We start from the raw sequence: 22,577 nt of genomic DNA, 5'->3' as shown, positions 1-22,577 counted from the left end.
TTAAGTATCAGTTTAAATACTTTGCTGGACTGGGTCTTCAGCTTTCAACAGCTAATTATTGTTTACAGCTATTTCAGGTTTTTTCATATAGCTCAGCCTCTCTTTAGATGGTGGAAATATTTTTAAACTAATTCAATTGTGTGAAAAAGTGTACTGCTTGCTGGCCTTTTAGCAACTCAAATGTTCATGCATATGTTTGGGGTTTTGTGTTGCTTTTTTAGATGACACCAGTTACTCGACAAGAAGTTCTTGGCCTTTACCGCAAGATATTCCGAATAGCCAAAAAATGGCAATCGGCATCAGGACAGATAGAAGAAACTATTAAAGAGAAAGAGTACATTAAAAATGAAGCCAAAACATTATTCCGAAAAAACAAAAATGTGAGTGTCCTTACAGTTTTGAATTTCTGAATGATTCTCCTCTCCTCTACACTGTCTCAGTGATTGGATGCTAAGATATTAATACAAGAGTTGATTTCCCAAAATTTCATTCACTTTAAATGCTGGTGTATTTGGGTTATAGTTTAAATTTCACCCCTGAAATAATAAGAAAACTCAAACCATTTCAGCTCTTCATTAACTACTGTAGAAGTCTAAAAGGTCTAGAGCTTTCACTAAAAAAATGCCAAGAAAAAATTAAATTCCAAAGATACTGCCTATGTAATTGAAGCAGCTTTTGATCTTCTGAAAAGCTAGCTAAGTGTATCATTACCCATGCAATGGCAAACAGAGCTCAGTAGCTTCTTATACTTCTTTTTTCCTTTTCAAAGCAGCAATTATTGGCACCTCTTTTAAAAGAAGCAGCATTTTAATTTTTTTCTTAAGGAAGAAATTTCAAGCCCCTTTTGAAAGGGGTGATACAGACTCCATGGTAATCAAAGGTCCTTCTTGTAATTCAAGATCACAATACTTATTTATATCCCATTTTGGTCTGGGACTAAATTGAAGTAATGCAAAATCAAAAAATAATTTAAGTCACAATTTACACCACATTTCTGACTTCAAAGGGAGTTTCTGAATAGGATGATAACAGAATGTAGACCAAGGAGTCTCTTCCCTTTCTCCTCTAGCTACCTTGCAGAGTGACGAATGGGTGAGTGTGCTTTTTTCATGGATGTATTAGTAGTTTACATGTGTATTGTCTTTTTACAGAGAAAATGCCATGTTTGGGTAAAAACCTCCTTCTATAGGCCCAGAGGCTGTCACGACTGAGGCTTAACATCCAGTGCCATCAAGCCCAGAACTGTTGAGTCAAAGCAAATACTAATGTTACCTTTTATGGATGTGAAAAATACAATCATTGTATCCTTGGGATTGCCAAAAAAAGCTGAAGAAAGTCATGTGGTTGTGCATCATTTACGCTTGAGCTTCCAATTGCTAATTACTGTACTTGTACAAAACATTCGTTTGTATGATCTTAGGTAACAGATCCAAAGTTGATTAAGCAGTGTGTAGAAGAATGTGAGGCAAGAATAGAAATTGGACTTCACTATAACATCCCCTACCCGAGACCTGTGAGTATAAATCTAGTCAAAAGTCTTCAGCAATACCCACTTAGCTCTCACTGGACAATAAAACCATAAGTTCACATCACTGTCACCACACTGCATTTTTAGATAAGCTGGTATTTCAATGCTATACTAAATCAGAGCCAAATAAGCCAAATGTATATTGAAGTGTTCTCCATCTATCTTATTTCACTGCAAATTGGTGAATTTCTTCTCAAAATAAGGAGTCAAAGCCTAAATGGAATTGCATGAGCTAAACTCCCAAGGCCTGTGAATACTTAGGCAGTCTTGTCTGACCAATGAATGTAGAAAAAGACAGTAATGGAATAAAATCTGTTAATCTTTCAACATAATAAAAGAGAATGAGAGAATAAAAATACTTAATTACATCTGCCATAGATACAATTTTCATAGCCTACATTACTGGTAACTGTTCTCCCAGTCATAAATCAGGTCTTATAAAACACCTGCCGATGTTGCTGCTTCTTTTCCCCTGTTCCTAGAGAAAAACATGTCCAAGATTATCGAGATGCTGGAAGTTGCAGCAATGTCTTCTATTGCACCATTCAATATAGTTTCCTCACTGCCCAGTCACTTCTGTCTGTAGTACCTTATGCTGCTTCCTCTCTGCTCCTGTTGATTAGTTTATATTTTCACATCTATAGTTTCCTTATCAAGGCGGTCATGGTCAAAATTAAATTGTATCTTCATCAGATGCTCGCCTAGAATATGGTCACTGTTAGCATCTGTTTCACATACAGCTTTTTCTCCAGCATACAGAATAACAATGCACATCTAGCAAACAATGCTTCTAGAAATGGACTTAAAATGTATGCTCTGCAGTGGCTTCAAAATCCCAAAGGATCAGTCCTAGATCAGCTTTCTCAGACGAACTGGATGATCGTTATTTTTCAGATTCTAGAAATCTCTATTGCTGCTTTAGTCAGTGCTTTTACTACTATTTGCACCTAAACAGCTATCTTACAGGATGACAGCCTCAGCAACAATAACATCTCACTGCTAACACCTACATTTTTCAATCACTTAGGGGGGATATAGCTGCATGACTCCCACTAACAGTCTATAAAGACTTTGTTGATCAAAGGAAGAGCCTGTCACCTATTGCTCCTTCTGCTTGTGCAATGACATTGATTATGCATTTTAATATGGTATATAATATCATGACAATAAGAAGGCAGTGTTTCAATACATACAGTTTGGGGTTATTTTATGACTTGTTAGGTAAGTATGAATAAAGCACACAGTGCTTTAAGACATCTACTCAGGAATTTTTAGGGTCTTCTAGGTCTTTCTGTTCTGGAACATTGTCAGCAGTCCTATTTCAACAAGTATTTTATCATTACATCAAGCTACAAAACAAGGTTACTAAAACCTAAAATATATGGGATTTTAATAAACACAACATTTAGGGCCTGAAAGTTACACCACTAATCACTCCTCAGAGAGCACTCCTCCTAGAAATATAACAATTTGGTTTGAGACTGTACAGTTGCCCTCTCTAAAGTGTGAAGAAATTATTTAAAACTCACTGAAACCTAGTCTGTATATATGCCTTCTTTTTCTTGTAGCTTCTCAACATGCACCTAACTGGTGGGATTTTCTTTTCCAGATCCATCTGCCTCCTATGGGTCTTGCCCATAAAGGCCGTACGTTGCGACACCAGGAAAAGTTAAGGAAGATTTCTAAGCCAATATACCTGAAATCCCATGATGAAGTTTCATAACCCACCATTTAAGCTGTGATGTGTAATCACATCATTTAAGCTGTGGACTGCAATCCAGGTGATTTGTGTGCACAACTGTGAATGAAGCTGTTTTGGTCACTTGCTCACACATTTCCTGAGGCCAAAAAGCTAACTGATACATTGCATATGATGGATAAGGTTGGTCTAGTATTTATTACATTTCAACCACTGACTCGTCAATAAAAATAACGCTTTTCAAGGAGTGAGGTGTGATACGAAGATTACTTTGACATCAGGACAAATTATAGCACGTTTTCAAACTCTGTTAATCTATAGCAGGGTTCTCTGGTGGTTTGAGGATTATATATGCTCAACTGTGATTCAAGGCAGTGCCTTGTTTAAGGGTCAGGAAAAATCAAGAAAGTCCAGGAGAATCAAGCAGACACAGTGCCTCCAGAGCTTCTGAATGCAAGTGGGAATACAGTGACTGCATCATGCAGCTGCACTCCTTCCTCTCTTGTCCCTGCTCTGCCTGTTGACCCTGGAGAAATGTTCCAGTTTCATAGTATCCTTATGGTGAAGTATTGTTTCTAAACGAACAGTAGCAAAGAGACAGCAGAAATGCCACCACTCCTCCTTTTTCCTTTTTGCAAACTGCAGAGGAGTTGCCTAGAGCCTCTATGTCAGCTTTTTTCCCCCCTTCCTTTGGAGAGGGTGTGGATGTGAAACGCAAAGTTTGGAATGCTGTTACACAACTCAGAGTAAAATATTCCAGTGTTGGGTTCCTCAGGTTCCCATGTATGGACTGACTGAAAACTCTCCCTTCAGGGTATCACTATGGGAGCAAGCTTAAGATGCTTTGGGTGTCTTCACTGTGCATTTTTACATGGTTAGCTTTTCAACATAATCAGCACGCTGGCTTTCTCAACAATTATTTTAGTTTAACTAAAAACTCTTTTAACTCTTACATTACGGTCAGAACCCCAACTTTATTAAAAGAAAGTATCTATCTACAACTATCTTTTCAGTCTCTTAAGTTCAAGGGGTATTTCTGTTTTGCAGGTGCCTCATGAATGGAAGTGAAATGAAATTAATTTCCCCCTCACTGGCCACCAATTGTTTTGGCTCCTTTTCAGTCCTCTGGCTTTACCAGGCTGCTTACAAATTCTCTTCAGGAAAGTTAGGGGAACCTTCTGTCCTTCAGGCTAGAAGTACCAATGAGACCAACCTGTGGACAAGAGCCACGCTGTACTGGGAGACTACGTAAGCACAGCCCACAGCTGCTTTAAGGACAGAGGGTATAAGTAGCAACCTATTCCTGCCAGAAATTAATGGTGGCAAAAAAGCACATTTGAAAAATGCAGTGTATATTTTTTCCTATTAAAGTGGGCAAAACCAATGAAATCTCATTTTCTGAGCTCTCCAACTCATCCTAAACTCTCCAAGGCCTAATAGACAATGGCAAAGAAATATTCTTGTCTACCTTAAAAATAAGTTAAAACTGGTCATGTGCAGAAGAGAATGACAGTTCCTCCCCCAAGAATGTACTTGTAAGAGTGAAAAAAATACAAGCGGATGATAAAGTACAAGGAAACAATGAGAAGAGCAAGTCAGCATGACAGGTACTGGCTCGCCAATTTCTCACTACCCTTTATGGCTCCAGTCCACAAAGGTATCTATTCCCATATAATTATTTCCTGGGAATGCCTCATGTGGGAAGTAACATGTAAAATGCCATTGTTCTGCCTGTCAGTGGGAGCTTTGCAAATTTACTGCTGCCAGGAAGACACAAAACAAAACTCCTTTAGCCTAGGAAAAGGGGGCTGGAATAAAGACAGTAAAAAATAATATGATTATACACACTGCTTAATCCTTCATTGAAAGAAGTCCAAATGCAGTCTTTTCCTATCCTCATTCTGATACACCAGTGTAGAGATGGGTCAACTGAGCCAAACCAAAATGTGCAGACACAAGGGTTTTGAATGGAAGCTTAGGCTCATTCTTTGTCATTAAACTATCATTTGAATCTTTTTAATTGTTAAAATTCATGTGGCTAATGAAGGTACTGAGGCGTGAATAAACAGCTATGTAAATGAGCAGTCTAAATTTACTGTCTGTATTATAGTCACAACTCTTTCCTAAGCACATACCGTAAGACATAGATTATTTCAAAAGAACATCCCTAAAATTACAGAAGATTTACACCAAATTGAAACTCAAACTCATGTTGTTATTTATTTCTGACAGGAAATATAAATAAGCAATTTTAAAAAGGCTCAAGTAGCCTTAAGTAACTCAAATGAGTATCCACTTGTTTAACTGAAAAGCTGGGAAGTTGAACTGCAGTAACAGCATCACATTATTTGAGATGCTTTAAAATGCTAGACAGTCCATTAATTTTTCAAAATAAGTGTTTGAGAAATTATTAACTAGTGCCCGATCCTCATTACTTTCCAGCACCAGAAGGCAAAGACTGAATTTTGTTAAAACCTCAGGCTGTTCAGCTAAAGGAAGGATTAGATCAGCTCTTTTGTCAAGTCTGGAGAGCAAAACCCTTCTTTCACAGCCTAAGTTAAACTCTGTATAGAAAAGAGAATCTGCCTTAAATAGAGTCCTTTGGTTTTGGAGGTCAAACTGGCAAACTACCATTTTGAGGGATTTTCATTAAAAAAATTTCATCTGCAACTCAGTCCAGCGGGTAGCAGACGTCTCAACTGGTACTCATTGTATTAAATTCCAAGGACGGTATAACTTCTGTCAAGAAGTATCCCAACGATGGTGCAATATGTCATTCCTACACATTAATTTTACTTGCAAAAAGATGTCCTAAAATGCCTCTGAGTTCTCGAGAGTGTGTAATGCACTGGATTCAACCAGTCAGTGTACACTCTGTCCTGTACTTCCTTAACTTTCTCTTACTCCCTTTCCAGTAAATACTGTCTCTTTCTGATTTATCACACTAGTCAGGAGATGCTTTAGAATAATTTAGAATAAAAAGATGACATTAACTTTATATTCTTTAGAAATAAAAATCCTGAGTCAGTTGCATGAACTCTCCTGCAAGCTAACCGGTAGGCAATGCAGCAGTAATTTGTTGACACGATATCTGGCCTTGAATATCTAAATAACATCTCCTCTCTGGAAATTCTGTCCCTAACTCCATCATTAGTAAGGCTGTAATTTATGACGCCACGTGCTTATGAAACCAAGTTTAACACTAACATTAGCAAACACAATCATTTAAGATGGACTTGGCACCTGCTTACTGAACGTACTCCCTCAATGTTGTCTAGGGGTGAGGAAGCGCTCATTAAGTTGCAGCAGTGACCCAATCTATTCCAAGGGAAGTATCACAGAACTGAAAAAGTTTAAGATTGATTAGGTTATCATCTGATCTATCTTCCTACTAATACAAGTTTGTTCTTGTAATACCTTTTAGATCTGGAGAAAATAAGGCAACCTGGACCTCACTCTCTTGGGGCCCTACTATGTATTCATCAGAAATTATGTCAGTAACATCCGTCTTTTATCCACAGACAGAAAGGTCACTTATTTGATCATACCTATAAATTCATTTTCAAGAACGCTAATTACAGGAGACACCTGCACCTTTCACTGATTTTTCTAATCCTATTCGGCAAAACATTCTAGCTTATAGGAACTCATAAGCAGATGAATTCAGGGCCTTTGTATTGTCTTTTGCTTTTTCATTGTATAATTTTCCCTTTAACAGCCCAACAGTGTTAAAATCAACAGAGATAGTACTTTCTGTTTCTGAAGTGGATTTTTGTACAGATAAGATAAGAGAAAGGTTTCCATCTCCTAAGAAAATGTACTAACCCTATCTGTCTTACAGCATCCCTAGCTAAAAAGCTGTCTCTGCTATTTCTAAGGAAAAAATACCTCTTGCTCCATAATGTCTGCATACTGCTTTTTTTTCCCCATCTGCTTTGAGTTATTAGCAAGGCTGTGAATCTAAGATTTGCAGTAATTACAGGTGTTTTTTGTGGTTTGTTTAATGAGAGCTTCTAATTAAGAAATGGAAATACTAAACCTGTAAAGCCAAGAATTCTAATACTACTATTACAAGGCACTTCATTTGTCCAAAAATTTTTCACATTTTGATCATGTCCAACTAACAGCTGAGTTGCCTTTTTTTTTTTTAATGCATCTCAGCCAAGAAAGGTTGTGAATTCTAATGCTTAGCCAGCTTATCATTCTTCAGGAAGGTCTAGACAATGCTCAGGAAATAAGGTTGGGAAGCTCATTTTGAAGAGCCACAGAAAAATATCTCAAAGACAGATAGCCCTCAACAGTAAATTTCATTACTTATTCTCTAATAGTAACGGCAGCCCAGGAAATCACGTACTTCAGTAATCGTCAACTAAAGCAACTCAGCCATCCCTGGTGAAAGGGCAAGCAACAGATGCATGAACTCTCTTCTATAGACTTCTCTCCTATCTATATAGTTTGGTCACATCTACAAAAGCTTGAAATACATCTTTAGTTGCATTCTAAGAGATGCCTTAATCTCAAATCTAAACATTAACACAGAACAAGCATTTAGAAAACCAACACAGTAACAAGGACATCGCACACAATGTAGTAGCAAAGCCACTGTATATTCACAAGAACCACAACTGTATCATTTAATAAACTATCCACTAGCGTTTGTTCACAAAAAGGCGTTAACAAGAAACCCACATGGCAAGCTATCCCACAGTATTTTCCAACAGCTTAAAAGTAATTTATCTCCATAAAATGTAATTTAGCTAGCATATACTGGTGAATCTGGCTTGTAATTTAAAATGGCTTAATTTAGAGGACTGTGTTTGCAAGACTAGCAGTATCTGAAGAAGGGTGGAGAAACTCAATCCTCAAATTTCAACTTCTCTTCATTTTAGTGTTTTAAGAATGATTACTCTATTGTTGCCCCAGCTTCCCGTTCAGCAGTGCCTCAGCAGCGACAGGTAAGCTGTCACCAGTCACTTGCATGCATAAGCTCAAATCTAAATAGAAAGATTCTTTTGAGAGCAGCGACTGAACTGATCAATCCATAGGGAGGATCTAACAGCCAGGTCCAACCTCTTTGGCCTGCATGCAAAGCACCTATAAGAGAAGGCTCGTGACTGGTTTGTTATCTCTGATGCCACAGTGACCTAATTAGTGATCTGAATTGTTGATGTGATAACAACCACAATTAGATGCAGCCATTCAAAAATATGATAATTACCACAATGTTTTTTTAAATATGTAGTAAATTTCAGTTAATTTTAATTATATGAAAAGTACAAAGTATCTGTGTTACTCTTATGAAGCCTAAGAAAAGACAATTTTTTTAAAGGACCAATTCTAATTAATCTTAATTTATTTATAGACCTTCTGAAACACGATTCTCTTCTCAAAAATTGTTGTCGATTTGGATGACTGTGCTGTAACATTCATAAACAAGTTTTATTTTTGCTATAGGTGCCAAATATCATTTAGTCTAAATTGTTAAGAGTGGTTTCTTCCTATCAGTAAGTTGAAACACCTGCACATCTCTGTCTCCTTTATTAAAACAAATATCCATTAAGTGTCCTAGCCTGACATCTTTGCCCTAGTCACCATGTAACAATAACAATGCACCAAATGCCTGCATACTGTACTGTTAATGAGGCATCGAATATAGTACATGAAGATACTGTACTAATTACCTATGTATATCTTTGTGCAGAGCTGCACTGTACAATATACCGGTAACACTTCTTGCTTACCTGTATGTTACCATTCTTAAAAGTTACTATTTTATGAATATCTGTATAAAACAAACCAGTAGTTAATAAAACAATAATGAACACTGTTTTCACCCATAACAGCTAAGCACAACCCAACAGATGTTTTAATGAGTTGTAGCAGCATCACTTAATGATTGTAGCAGAATACTGGGAATTGCTGAATTATAGCTTCATCTCTGACTTTGTGAGGCCTCGAGCAAGTCATTAAAATGCTGCAATTTGGGCAATGAAAAAAAAATACAAGACCCCAAATTAGTGGATGTTTATGCAGTGGGGTTTTTTTAAATGTTTGCCTTGATCTTTGTGCTTCTCTCGTACTGTGTACACAACAAGCCTAATGATGCATCTTTACTACCTTCTTGGCATGCTGTGGGGATTAGTTAATGACTGCACAGCTCTTTGAAGATGTTCAAGCTATTTTATTTTTAATTAATGTTTCCAAGCTACTTTGAGCTTCTCTGATGAAAGGGCTTAAACAAGTACAAAATTTCAGGTAGTTATTAGTCCAACATGCAAGAGGGCAAGACGAGGAAGTAAAATGAGACTATGGGAGAAAGGAAACAGCTCCATTTATCAGGCACCTGGGATATGTAGGTAAATAATACTGAAATAAAAAAAGTGTAAAAATTATGAGACAAGCATACTGCTGTGACAAATGGCAGGCTCCCAATGCATGTGCTGTCTAGAAGTTTTCCATGGAAATTCTGAGGCACATCTTCAAGGACTGTCAGTTACTATAGTTTTATAATACAGCTTTGGCAGTTCATTCTAGCTGAGGATTGGTTGTACATGTTGACAAGAGACTATTCTCATCTCCTCCCTCCTTGCCCTACATACTCCTGGGACACAGAAGTGGTACGCAAATCCACAGAGTCTTATTTGCAAGAGTTGGGGATTAGATTCCCATTAAAAGCAGCAGCAAAACTCTTTGGGCCCAATTTCACTGAAAAAAAAAAAAAAAAGCCCTATGATAGCAGCTAGGTGGTAATATTAGAATTTCACAAGATTTGTAATGATGTGGGTGGCACACAGTGTGATGGGAGTTCTGTTCATTCTGATGTATTGCAAGATAAAGCCCAAGCCTCTGAAATAAGTTTCTGTTTGTAGTGTTCTATTTTCACTCACTCTTGCTCAGTGGGTGATAATAGCTAAAAACCAAAGGAACTTGGGAGCTGCTTTGAAGTCAGCAGGAAATCCCGATATAAAAAAAAATTGCAGCCATTGGGGAGTAAAGTATATATTTTAATAACAAAATGTGAGTGTTTTGACTTGCATACTCTCAGTCGTCTAACTGGCATAGTGCTGCCACACCTCGATTTATCCAGTGTTTCTGGGGCTTGTCTGAAGGGAGTTCAATTGAGAGAACATAGTTGGTTGAGTGGCCAGTAGTGGATAAGACACCTCTTCTTGCACTTGTCTTGTATACAGGGCATGAATAGATGTTCATATGAAGAAATCTGGAGCTTTCTCCAGGTTTCAGCCAAATTATGGGCAAAGAATCATAAAGGATTTTTGGAAGTGATTCTCCAATTACCAAGGATTCTCTATCCCATCGTGCACCTTCCAAAAAAAGGCCTCTCGCATAAGCCCCATCTTCTGGCATTTTCTCCATTGTGTGCTCCTGTTTCATCACCTAGAATGATTAAACCATTGCTGGATTTTATTTTTATCTGGAGTATATTAAATCCTACAAGTGACAGTCTGAAATTGCTCCTTTAAATAATTTTTTTTTTTCATTTGAAAACTCTATTCCTTGCTGCCCCAGAACATGTTTCAAGCTGTTCAAGAAAAACAAAATTCCTCTGCATTTTCTTACCTCAAATTCAAATCCAATATGGTCAATTGGAATGGTGTATTTTCTGGCATAGTTTTGTAAAACACCAGTCAAAAAAGACTGAGTGAAGAAGAATCCTGAGAGCCAAAAGACTGTGGGCGGCCCATTGATGACCCAGTCCTGAATATGGAGAGAAAAAACAAACATAAGAAAAAATACATTTGTGGCTTCACTGTGCCAATTCACCAGAAAAGGGATGTCTTTTCAGATACACTCAAACAGCACAATGATGTCTAAACCTTGATGGGACCCTCTGGATACTACCATTAGTTCTGTATTTTTCAGAGACAACAAATCACAGAAGTCAGTTATTTATGATGACAACAAAAATAATCACTCATTCTGAAACAACCAGAACTCAGTGCTACCGAGAAAATTTCAGAAAGTAGCATAAGCATATTTTGGTATGTCTAGATACTAGCCAGCAAAAAAAAGAAAAATTATTTAATTTGGACACTTTTATCAATATACCCTCTCTTTTACAGTCTTGTAAACACCAATCTCCTAACATGAAAAAAGGCCAAATTTTCTTACATAGTATCTTCACTGGTCACTGTGAGGGCACTCACTACAGCCAACACATCAGATCCTATTAGAGGAAATCATTCCAGCACAAAGATGCCAGACAAGGAGATCTTGGGCCAGTATCTTTGTTAGATATCACAAAGGCAGTAGGAAAAACAAGGCAAGGGCAGAATGTCCCCACACTACTCTAAGCCATTTGGAGTCAAAAGCAGCCCATATGGTACTCTGATCCAGCAAACAGGAAACTCTGCTGCTTATACAAATCTTTCAGACATTTCTTTCTAGCTTTCTCCTCCCCTGACTTGGATGGGGTTCCACTACATCTCAGTACTTCAGCTATTTAAGGTACATCTGAAATTTTAAGTAATTTAAAGAGAGCACTAAGAATGCAAGGGAAATAATGGAAGGGTGAATAAAGAATAAAATAGCTTGTTCAAAAAGTATGTGGAAGTGGTGTCACTTTTTATTAAACTTGAAAGAGATGTACAGTCACATATATAAAATTTAATACTGCCTGTTATGCACTGTTTCTAAAGCATTCTCACACCTGGCTCAGTGTCCTTTGAGCAGGGAAGTCATTAAGACATCAATGCAAAGTAAAATGCATCTTCTAGAAATAGAAAAATGGAGACTACCAAATGCAGCACTGGATTAGCACCAAAAGATTATACTCCTAACTCACCCTGCTGAGCAACTGCCCAGCTAATGCCAATGCTGTTAATGCAGTGTATATTTGGTCATGAGTATGTGCAAGTAGTTCACTGTCTGGAGCTATAAGGGTACTGCTGAGTGAGGACAGTACTGATTCACATTTTACCCATTCATCTTTCAACTACCGAGTCCTTAGACCTGTCAGTCTCAGTTTAGCATACCTGGAAGAAGACCAAACGACAGAGGAGATCGGACACATAACTTCCCAGTGGCTTCAGTGATGGATAGGATTTGGCAGCCCACATTGATGGTACTTTTCCCATTAGCATGCTGTTGAAAACATCTTCAAGTTCAGACGACATCAACACTTGGCCTTTAATGGCTTTGCCTAAATTAATGAGGCTGCTCCGAACAACTTCAGTAAGCCTTCAGATAAAACAAAGAAATTGTCATCTCATTATTTACTTCTTACTATCTGGCTAAAGACCTCTGAGTCCAACTTGAATGAAGGGCCTATCAAAGCTGGTGAATGTCCGGTCAGAAATTCCCTCTCTCACCTGTAGTTATCAAAACTCTTACTTAACTTCGGAAAAGCAAACAAAAAAACACACACAGAGAAATGAAAGATGGTGAAAATTCCCATTCTAGACAAGGGAAATCAAGTGATAAGAGCTTTAAAGATTGTAACACTAATTAACATAGTGTGCTGTGAATACTGGGGCCTGGGTACGACTTAAAAAGAATAAAGTAGGCTGCCCTACCACAACACAACAAACTCAAATCTGATTTAAGTTCATACTCCAAGAATATAGGTACTATTTCTGCATTCAGGTAGTCAGCTGCAGCTTTCAAGTCTTTTTAAGAGGTTCATCCAAAGCAGAATCTATCATGTTAAGAACAATGTATTGTAAAAGGCTTATAACTATTCAAGGCTTGTGAGTGGCTAGCACTGATGAACACAAGCATATTTCAGTATTAGTAGTGCTACACAAAACACTGAGCCATACCTGTTAAATCGAATTAGTTCTTGTGTAAGAACTGTATTCATGGACTCTTCATAAAGTACTGGGTATAGCTTCATAACCTCTTTAACATCAAAGCCACTTGGTAATTTGGATAGGATGTCCCGTGCCAAATCTTCAACAGTTTCCTGAAATCACAAGTTTGCAGTGAATGAGGAATTTCCCTTTTTTTCACCTATTTTTATTCAATAAATTCCACAAAACACTATAGATTTTGTATTTTTTCTGTATAACCACTAGGATTTTAGTCCATTTTTTTAAAGAAATAATGCTTACACGCTCTTACTGATGTCTTTGTGCATCATCCTGTCTGTCTGTCTCTGCATGTGCCTGCTTGCTCCTTTTCCTTTCTCAAGAATTTTAAATTTGTTAGTAATTTTGGTTTAATTTGCAAAAAGGTTTTAGGCAACTTCTAAGGAAAGAGGCAGCAGGGCCAACAAGCATAATCCTACTACTGCCACAATGACGGAAAAGACAAAGCATGCAGCATGGGGAAAATGATGGGAAGACCATATGAATACCCCAGCCACAAGAGAAGCTTTACTTACAGCATATCAGACGTCAGAGAATACGATCACTAGACAACCCTGCAGCAAATGAGGCTCCATTGATTCCACTTTTCAAGAATCCATTTGTATATAAAATATAGGAAGTCAAATCTGAGGGGCTTAAAAGGTCATTTATCTATGTCTCAAAGGTGCATGGATTTGGCCTGAGTAACCTGAGCTGCCAGGACAGGATGAAGGAAAGAAATTCCCAGCACCTTCAAAACCAGGTGCCATGGAGGGGTAGATGACAGCGAGGTCCAGGTCCAAGTGATTCCATTCTGCCAAACTGTCCCCTTTCTTTGTGCCACACAAGTCACAAACACAGTTACATGTTTGGGACTGTAGAAATTGAAGCAGCCAAGGGGAAGCAAAAAATCGTATCTCAAAAACCAGGCATTCAATGAGTGATAACAGACTGGAAATGCCATTACAGCACAGACTTCGCCAGGAAGACAACTTTTGCCTCTAATGGGCTTATATTGCTTGCCTGATGGCTGAATGACTTGATATAATTTCTTGGCACTCTGGAGTCTGTCCCCTAGTGAGAATGGCAGGGATGGTCATACAACCACTGCTGGATGAAGTCAGGCCAGCGCATGAACCTCCATCATTGGAATTTGTAGACTGGAATTAAATGTCTTACTTCAAAATTGCCTAAAGATGGATGTGATTTGAGGTGCTTTACCAACTGTGATTGTTAACTGTGCTCTAACTACAATTCATGGCTGAAGTGAAGCGCTTCACTGTTATTTTAAAATACGAAATATGAAAGAAACATTCTTATTCAAACTGCATGTGCTACTCAACCAGGTGGGGTTGTGTGGTATTAACCTATTTGAATTCAAAGTCATTATGGTATCTTCCATCTTTAAAGGTTCTTCTATGCCAAATCTGTCTGCTTCTCTACAGGGACATTCACGTCTACTCCCAATGCCACAGTCATGTGACGAAAGGTGTTGGATTACTCTGAGACCTAGGGCATGACAGGAAAGGGCACCTTTCCAGAGTGCAAGTTGATCTTTCTTCCCCAGTTACCTGAGCAGACTTGCCACCTCCCCCTGCTTCTCTAGGCAAAGTCAGGAGCACTCCACGGAAAAGCTGGTTAGTCTCCTGGTTATCCTTGGCGATGTCTGCATTTTCATGAAGTCCAAACACTTCAGGGTGTGTTGTAATTGGTAAGCTTCGTATGTATTCAATGTAAGACTGTAAAAGAAACATTTAGATACCAGAAATCATGCAATGCTATATTCATAAATGATCAGTACCCCCAACTTGGACAGAACCTTCCCATTTACAATCAAACACATTAGTTCCCAGTTAAACACATCCAGGAATTGACTTACTCAGTCCACAGAGATAAATATAAAAGTTTTGAATGATTCAAAGACTCACTGAGGAGTTGTTCTTACCCCCTCATGTAAGTAACAAGAGAAAGCAAGAAAAAGGAATGTACATTAGAAATATACAAGGAGCACTGGTAGGAGTCACAGAACAGGGCAGGATGCTGTATGTATCACCCCTACAACTGCAGGCTACACAAATAGGTGGGATTTGAGCACATTCGTTATCTCTATGCAGTTGTTAGAAGGGAAAAAGGGGATGAAAATTGAGTATATACCTGCTATTCCACCTCCTCATCCTCCTCACTGCTTTCAAGGCAAAAGTGGTTGCAAGAGGGTGCAGAAGTACCCTGTAAATTCCTGAAGCCTGACTCCTATTGGCTTTCTAGAACTGTCCTGGAAACCTGCACAGGGGTGGCTCTTTACATCAACAAACACCAGAATATTGGATGATCACTACATCTCCATTGGGGTGTGTTAGATATCAAGTACCAGGTTCATATTTCATACATAAGATATATTCTGGCATGGCTTTGTGATCATATGTGTTTTATTTTCTATTTGTTGTATTCAGCATATCAAAATACAGCGTTGATAAGGTTTTTCCCAATAACTCAGAGAGAATTTACATCTGTTATCTTCTCACCTCATATGGACCATGTGGTGGTATGTAGTAGTCATCTCCAGCTGCAAGCATATACTTGTCCTGCTCTATATCCTTGCTATAGACTATGGAAAGAAGGGACAGGAGAAGACGCCTGTCTTTATCATCTGTTACTCTACCTCCATAGTTACATTCCCCTGGGAAAGGACAAAGAAAATCAGGATGAAAAAATGAAAGTTAATGAATAAATAAAAATCGTTTTGCAATAATGTATAGCTCCAGCAAGCTGAAGTTCCAAAGCTCCCGATCTTCAAAAGTTTTTAGGTCCTATACTTCAATTGATTCAATGGAAATTAGGCAGTTTAACACCTTTGGAACTATGGGCCAAATTTGTGCGTCTTGATGATGAAAGGTTTAAGGAACACTATGAGTTGGTCTGAGAAACTGCTATTCATGCCACAGTAAATAATCTCATGTTTTAAATGACAGCTCTTTTGCTTGAAATTCTCGTAAGAATTTGTAGAACTGTCAAAATCTGAACAGTGCTATATAGCTGATCCTTGTCTTGTTCCTTTCATGCAAACTTAACCTGATTATGTACGTATACAGTAGAAAACAAGGGATCACAAATAGGCAATACCCCTGTGCAGAAGGGGTTGGAGAGATTGGGCAAGCAACAAGGGGAGGTTTACACTGATGTAAAGTACAGAAAACAGCTAAAAGCTCACAGTTATTACTTTAATCCTGACTCCCAAAATTCTTTTTCGTAAAGCTAATAATAATATTAGCAAAAATCAGGAATGATCTTTATAAGGTTGACAAAGGAGGTGTCAAGAAGCAGCTGTCTTTCTGGAGAAAGAGAACCACAGCAACCAAGTTATTTACACAGGTCAACACCTCCTGCTTTAAACTGATGAGTACTATCACATCCTCTGGTAAACTGCCAATGCTTACTGTGTCAGGATCATATCGATCAGCTAAGGTGAAACAGAGGCCATTGACGGTTTTATTTGACATATATGAAACAAAGACCAGGAGGTTTGCTGGACCATTAGTAATTCTTCTAGCTATATATGAGCCAAGACAGCAATGACATCTGAGGGTTTGGGATCCAACTTGTCTGTATGTGGAAGGCCAAGAAAGTAAACCTGAATGGAATCCACTCAATTTGTCAAGAACTCATCCGTTTATCACTGTACCAGCTGAAAGTGCCTAGCAAAGGCAACACATGTTAGAGGGTGTAATGCCTGTACCTGTTAGATATGTCAGAGCTTCAAATGGGATTTCTTCATATTCATTCAGAAACATCTGGATCTGTCGCATACTGATTCTGAGGTCAGATTCGTTGAACTCGTATGGAATATTCCAACCTGTTCAGTTCAGAAAAGATATACAGGGCAATGGTGCACTGTACTGATAACCATGCTCAGGAAATGATGGTATTGGTACTATACTGCTACTACAGAACTGAAGAGAACAGCTGCCAGACAGTACCTAGAAGCAGCCCTGGAATTTACCAGGCTGTTTATCGCACAAGGGACAATATGACTCCATAACAATATTGTATCCTAAGGCACTATTAGCATCATTCCATACAATTAAAACATAAGCACAGGAATTTTGGCATCACACACTCCTGAAAAATTATTTTTTACCTTAAGTAGAACACAGACCTGCTTGATACTTTCAGCTAATCTGTTGCTATCTGGAGATGATGAGAACAGGAGTTTTAATTCGTTGATTGATTTTAATTTTTAATCAATCTGCCCATCTATTAATGCTGTTTATATATGACATTCAGAGTAATAGTACAATTAAAAAAAACACACAGGAGCATGCTCCAAATAAGACAATCCTTCAGAAAACCTATACCCCTAGCACAAACCAAAAAATAGGGCTACTGCTGCAACTATCCTTCTTCCCCCAGACAGTTGGTCACATTAAGCAGTAGATGTTGCTTTTGAAAATGACCTCTTTGTCACTTACAAAAATTATATTTTTACTTTAAAGCAATAAATGAATACCTTCATACTGGCAGTCTAGTGTTTATTTAAACAGCTGCCTATTAAAATAAGGACAGTGGCATTCAGTCAAAATATGACATTTCATAACAGTAACCTGTTATGACAGACTCAGTCAGAATGGAAGGCTGAGAACTTCATGTACACCAGCGGAGATTGTAAGCTTTACATAGTTATAAAAATGGAATCTATAATTCCATATATTTCTTCATTTTATGTAGAAATTCTATATAGTTTTCTAAATATTTCAAGATTATAGAAAAAGCTGAAGCACAAATCTTACTAATACATATCTTTTCATTGCTGTGTTATGAACAACACACTGCAGCTACATAAATTTGTTTCACACCAAGCAAACATTTGCACTAGCTTTGATAAAAGGAAGTATACACATGAATAACAAAAGCAGAATTGAAGAAGACACATCTTTAATTATGAAAACTTAAAATGGAACTGGATTTGATGCTTAGTAAGAACTACAGTAATAAATTAATAATTTAGTAAGCTATAATTTAATGTAACTACTGTATAATATATTTACTTGGAAAACTGGTACTTTCTAGTCCTCCTCCAGGGTAATACTTTTAGTAGCTTCAAGAGTAGCTTTGCCTGAATAAGAATCCCTGCAAATAACAGCTTTTAAACTTTATTATGTTCTGTGAAATACAGATTGCACTCTTGTAATATTGCTAACAACAATACTGCCTTTTTACAGAGAGGCTCCAATAACGCATTTCAAAACTACTAATCTTTTTGAAACAACCTGCAAAATAATCTAAACCTTACCCAGTGGGCCAAAGTTTCTCCTTTCCTGCACAATAGCATGAAAAAAGCAAAGGCCAAATAGCAGTTTTTGCCACATTTCTGGCTTTTGGCAGCTGCTGAAGAACACAGGGTTGGAGATGGGGTCATTAAGGTATGATCGAAGAAGGTTCACTCTAACTCCTTTTGGAGGCTCATTCGTCATTTTGATGCCATTCTGGAGGATACTAACAGGAAACTTTTCTGATGGATAACTAGTTAACCACAACCTGAAAAGAATTTTAAAAAGCACATTATCAAAAAATCATTAATATTGACAAATCCTCAATATTGATCTGCAGAAGAATAAATTTTATTACTTGCTTAGCTATAATGATAACATCTAAATTTTTTCTAAAATGCAGGCATAAAGTAGGTTATATTGGACAGGTAGAAAAGATGACATCCTAATTAGGTATCTTTATTTTATCACTGCACATAAACGATATGAGTTATACTTAGTTGTTCACACAAAAGAAGTTTCATTTCTTTTCACTAGTGTCCTCAGCAAACAAGAAACACTCCCATTAAAAAGAGCAAAATATTAAAACTCCTACCTGAACTTATCATTGGTATTGTCAGGCACTATAACTTCCTCGCAGATTTTTTCCAAAGCAGGCATCCAGCTAGTTGCAAGATGGCAGTTTTGTAACACTACCCAGGTTCCATCAGTAATAGCCTGATAAATCATTTTTGCTGCTATTGGGCCCTGGCCCTGTCCAAGCGAAATAGTCTGAATGTTTGCGCCTCCCATACCAACATCATCAGCAAATTTTAGCAAACCTATGATGGCAAGTTTCACACACACAAACAAAGACAAAGTCTATTAGAAAGCAGATCTATTTTATAGTCATCATTTTTATAATGTAAAAAGTAATTAAAGGGGCAAAAAGTCAACAAATATTTGACTCAATTGAAAAAAAAAACAAAAAACCACCTCAACAACCCAGAAGTAGCATCAAATGCTGTATCAGTCACTGTGTTTCTGAGCCATATGCTAAAATTTAGGTGTATAAATTAATACTAAAAAAAACCAAAACAAAAAACTAGCCAGGTTAAATGCCTGTCCTCTCCTTTAGCCCTGAGCGCTCAGGGCTGCAGGCTCAGCCTGCACTACAGCTCTCTACTCTCTCTGTTGCATGGGTACAATTGTTTATGGGGGTTGAGCTGTAAATTGGATCTTTAGATCTGGTTAAAAATAACCCTCCAGTTTTGCCATCAAAACCAGTATCTCCTAGAAATACATCCTTATGGCATGGCTCCATATTACAATTCTTTTGGCAGAAAATCAGGTTTAAAAATAATCTGGGTGGTTATTTTTTAAAGGGCATTTAACAGATGTGGTTTTAAGTGTGGTCATATACACTATTTAATTAGTAACCGAGAGGGAGGAAACTTTCTGGAGGAGGGGTTGCAACAAAGACTGGGCAAGTCCTAAACACCCACTGAAAGAACTGTAACGCAAGCATAAATTATAAACTGGTCTGGATGTTACAAGCTGTTAGATCCCTAAATTGCTGCTCAGAGACCTAGACATTTCATCACCACTGCATTCATTCCACTCTCTAGCAATTTTACTATCATTTATATATGGGCAGATGCAAATGTTTGATATTCCATCATTGCTGTATCGTACTTTAAAAACACTTTAAAGATCAAATAAAGGGGCCTACACTATTATCAGTTCAGTCACACTCAGTGACATTTAACCAGATAAAGATTTTTTTAATACCAATCTCACCTGCCATAGGATCAGCACCTGGTGATAATACAAAAATCAAAGGGGCACAACAATTTGAATCACTGTAACTTCTTCCAAGATCAAAAGTAGGTGGTTCAATAAATGTTCTTCCCATATTTTCCACAATGAACTCCTGCACTGCCGGAACAATTTTGTCAGGTCTCAAACATCTGAGAATAACCATGCGATCCAACCCCATCAGTGTGCTCCATGCATCTGGGAAGGCTTCTTCATGGGGTCTTACAGAGTCATATATTAGTTTCCACTTTGAAAAATTCTCTCTTACGTGTTCCATTAGTCCCTGGAGGTTTGTCAGACTAGATGCACGTACGAGCTCAGCCCATGATTTGTCAGATAGCCAATCTGGAGCTGGATTGGGGTGAGGATTATCAAGAGCAACACCTCCTGTCAGTAGGAAACGCCAAACCTCATCATCTATTTGGTCTTTTCCCTTCATAACGCCTACTGTCAGAAGAAAGGAGAATAACAGCTTATCCTTTTCAAATAGCGAACGACAGACATTATTATAGATGCTTATTGTGAAATGCTCAGTTATATTTTTAATTCTCTCTTCTAGATCTTCACTCTTTTTGCTTTTAGCAATAGACTGAACATACAGGTTAATAAACCAAATCAATGAATACTGGTACATAGGTTCAATGTTTGCCAGATCAGAGATGCAGAAGAAAACAACAGCTGAATGAATAGCAACTGGCTTATACCCCATTCGAGTATAATCTATTTGCTTCTCAGTTACAGAGGAAATTTTTTGCTTTTCAGAGATTTCTTCAGATAACTCTTTAGATGAAGACAAAATATTAATTGCTGTTTCATCTTCTAAGATGTTTCCTTCTGAACTGGAAAGGATCTCCAGGATTTTATCTTCTATTTCTTTTAGTTGTTTCTTGTTGGCTGCGCTTTCTATAATCAGTTTATTTTTCTTTTCTTCTAGCTCAGGCTTTTCCTCTGCAGCTACAATTCCAAGAAGTTGGTCCTGAAGACCCAAAGGTGTAATCATGAAGTTGAGCAGACAAACTTTCACAACCACTTCAGGAAGATAATGAGGATTTCTTAAGTGGGTTGTTATGTAAAACCTGAAATCTCTTGAATATTCAATTATATTTTCCCCTAATTTCATGTATTCTACTCCTTGTTGTTTGAATGTTAGCTTTAATAAAATGGGTTCTATGAAAGCATCTAGTTCTTCACCAATATTTTCTAGCAAGACTGGTGTTCCAAGCTGAACAGCATTTTCTAATGTCCTCACATAATGTGTGTCAGATAATTTGATAACTGACAGCCTGTTAGTTTTCTCCATATTTTTTACCCACTTGTTAGCTTGCCTTTGAGGATCTATCATTAAAGCCCATCTCCTTGAGTTAGAAACAATTATGCCATTGTCAATGGAAAAAGAATCAACTGGCAATCCAGCAATCTGCCATGCACGGATTTTGACTGGATCCCCTAACGTATTACTCAAGCTAAAATCACTGGAGCACGGTATGTTCTTTTCATTGCACAGGACCTGCCATTGCTTTTGACATTTTAGGCGGTAATCGACAGTAAAGGCTCCCAAATAAGCCACAGTTCCTGATGACAACAACACATCTCCTATAAGGTCTATGTATCGAATTCCTAATAATCGTGCAGCTTCTGTCCACCTATCTTTCTCTCCACCAAGACCACTAATAAGCTGTTCAGCTCTCACAAGCTTTTGTGAACAGAGTTCAATATTATTTTCCAATTCTCTCTTCCGGTCATTCATGTTATCAAACTCATCATTCAAAGCTTGGAGGCGATCAACTACCTCCTTAAGTTCTGCTTGTTTTGTTTTTAGCTTCTGCATTTGAATGTCCAGTAATCCTTCTGCAGCTCTTAAACGTTCGCGCTTTGGGGCAACCACTTTTGCAACACGGTCATATACCTCCATGGCTCGCACCCACTTGCATAGTCCTTCACAGGCAGATGAGACATTTTTTATGACAGCTGGCTGAAAATCTGGATGATCAATAAACCTCTCTCTAATTCTCTTCATTATAGTGGGAGGAATATTATCCTTGTCATACGTCTTTAAGCTCTCAAGGAATTTCAGATCTCCAAGAATTTTTCTAGATGGCCCCCAGTAGTCTTCTAGCATTTTACCTATATTGCAAATAATACTAAAATCAGGCTTAAAACATGCATGTTCAAACTGAAAAAATACTTGAAACATAATATGAAGAATTAACATCAATGATTTTGCAACAGAATTTTACTATGCAACCACTGTTAACTAGTTTGGGAAAGTCATTACCTAAAGAAATTCAGACAGGAACTTCAGCATCACTAAACTAAGTCATATTTATTAATTACATATTAATTCTAAATCAACCAAGCAAAATAAGGGAAACAAATTACTATACTGTCTTTCTTAGCATAGTTTATTAGATAAATCAGTAACTATGTGAAAGCATTCCTTCCTAATCTAGGTAAGACAGTTTTGGATGAAAGACATTTATAGA

At 37.6% G+C, this 22,577-nt stretch overlaps 2 protein-coding genes across 4 annotated transcripts in view; one reads left to right on the top strand and one right to left on the bottom strand.

Moving 5' to 3' along the window:
- The first annotated feature begins 221 nt into the window (after positions 1-221).
- Positions 222-21,078, top strand: LYRM1 (LYR motif containing 1). Of its 3 annotated transcripts, none has more exons than XM_050906029.1 (4): positions 222-380; positions 1,421-1,513; positions 3,138-3,309; positions 21,029-21,078. In XM_050906029.1, the coding sequence occupies exons 1-3, from the start codon at positions 222-224 to the stop codon at positions 3,249-3,251; spliced, it is 366 nt and encodes a 121-aa protein (XP_050761986.1). In that variant the 3' UTR covers positions 3,252-3,309; positions 21,029-21,078. The 3 variants fall into 3 exon arrangements, with proteins under 3 accessions (XP_050761986.1, XP_050761985.1, XP_050761987.1); XM_050906028.1 differs by lacking the exon at positions 21,029-21,078 and adding an exon at positions 4,275-5,321; XM_050906030.1 differs by lacking the exon at positions 21,029-21,078 and having other exon boundaries at positions 222-395; positions 3,138-4,192.
- DNAH3 (dynein axonemal heavy chain 3) overlaps positions 10,191-22,577 on the bottom strand; it is a 61,034-nt gene continuing 48,647 nt past the window's right edge. Inside the window, exons 52-61 of the mRNA XM_050906193.1 lie at positions 20,077-22,218; positions 18,893-19,118; positions 18,321-18,565; positions 16,767-16,883; positions 15,556-15,710; positions 14,605-14,772; positions 13,007-13,149; positions 12,221-12,425; positions 10,806-10,943; positions 10,191-10,622 (exon numbers count right to left, since the gene is read on the bottom strand). Coding sequence (XP_050762150.1) covers positions 10,269-10,622; positions 10,806-10,943; positions 12,221-12,425; positions 13,007-13,149; positions 14,605-14,772; positions 15,556-15,710; positions 16,767-16,883; positions 18,321-18,565; positions 18,893-19,118; positions 20,077-22,218 — 3,893 coding nt within the window. The 3' untranslated portion in view covers positions 10,191-10,268. The remainder of the gene's footprint in view (positions 10,623-10,805; positions 10,944-12,220; positions 12,426-13,006; positions 13,150-14,604; positions 14,773-15,555; positions 15,711-16,766; positions 16,884-18,320; positions 18,566-18,892; positions 19,119-20,076; positions 22,219-22,577) is intronic.

Source organism: Gymnogyps californianus, chromosome 15 (genome assembly GCF_018139145.2).
Source record: "Gymnogyps californianus isolate 813 chromosome 15, ASM1813914v2, whole genome shotgun sequence".
NCBI lineage: Eukaryota > Metazoa > Chordata > Aves > Accipitriformes > Cathartidae > Gymnogyps > Gymnogyps californianus.
Note: the sequence above shows the minus strand (reverse complement) of the source record. Positions and strands in the feature narration are given on the sequence as shown.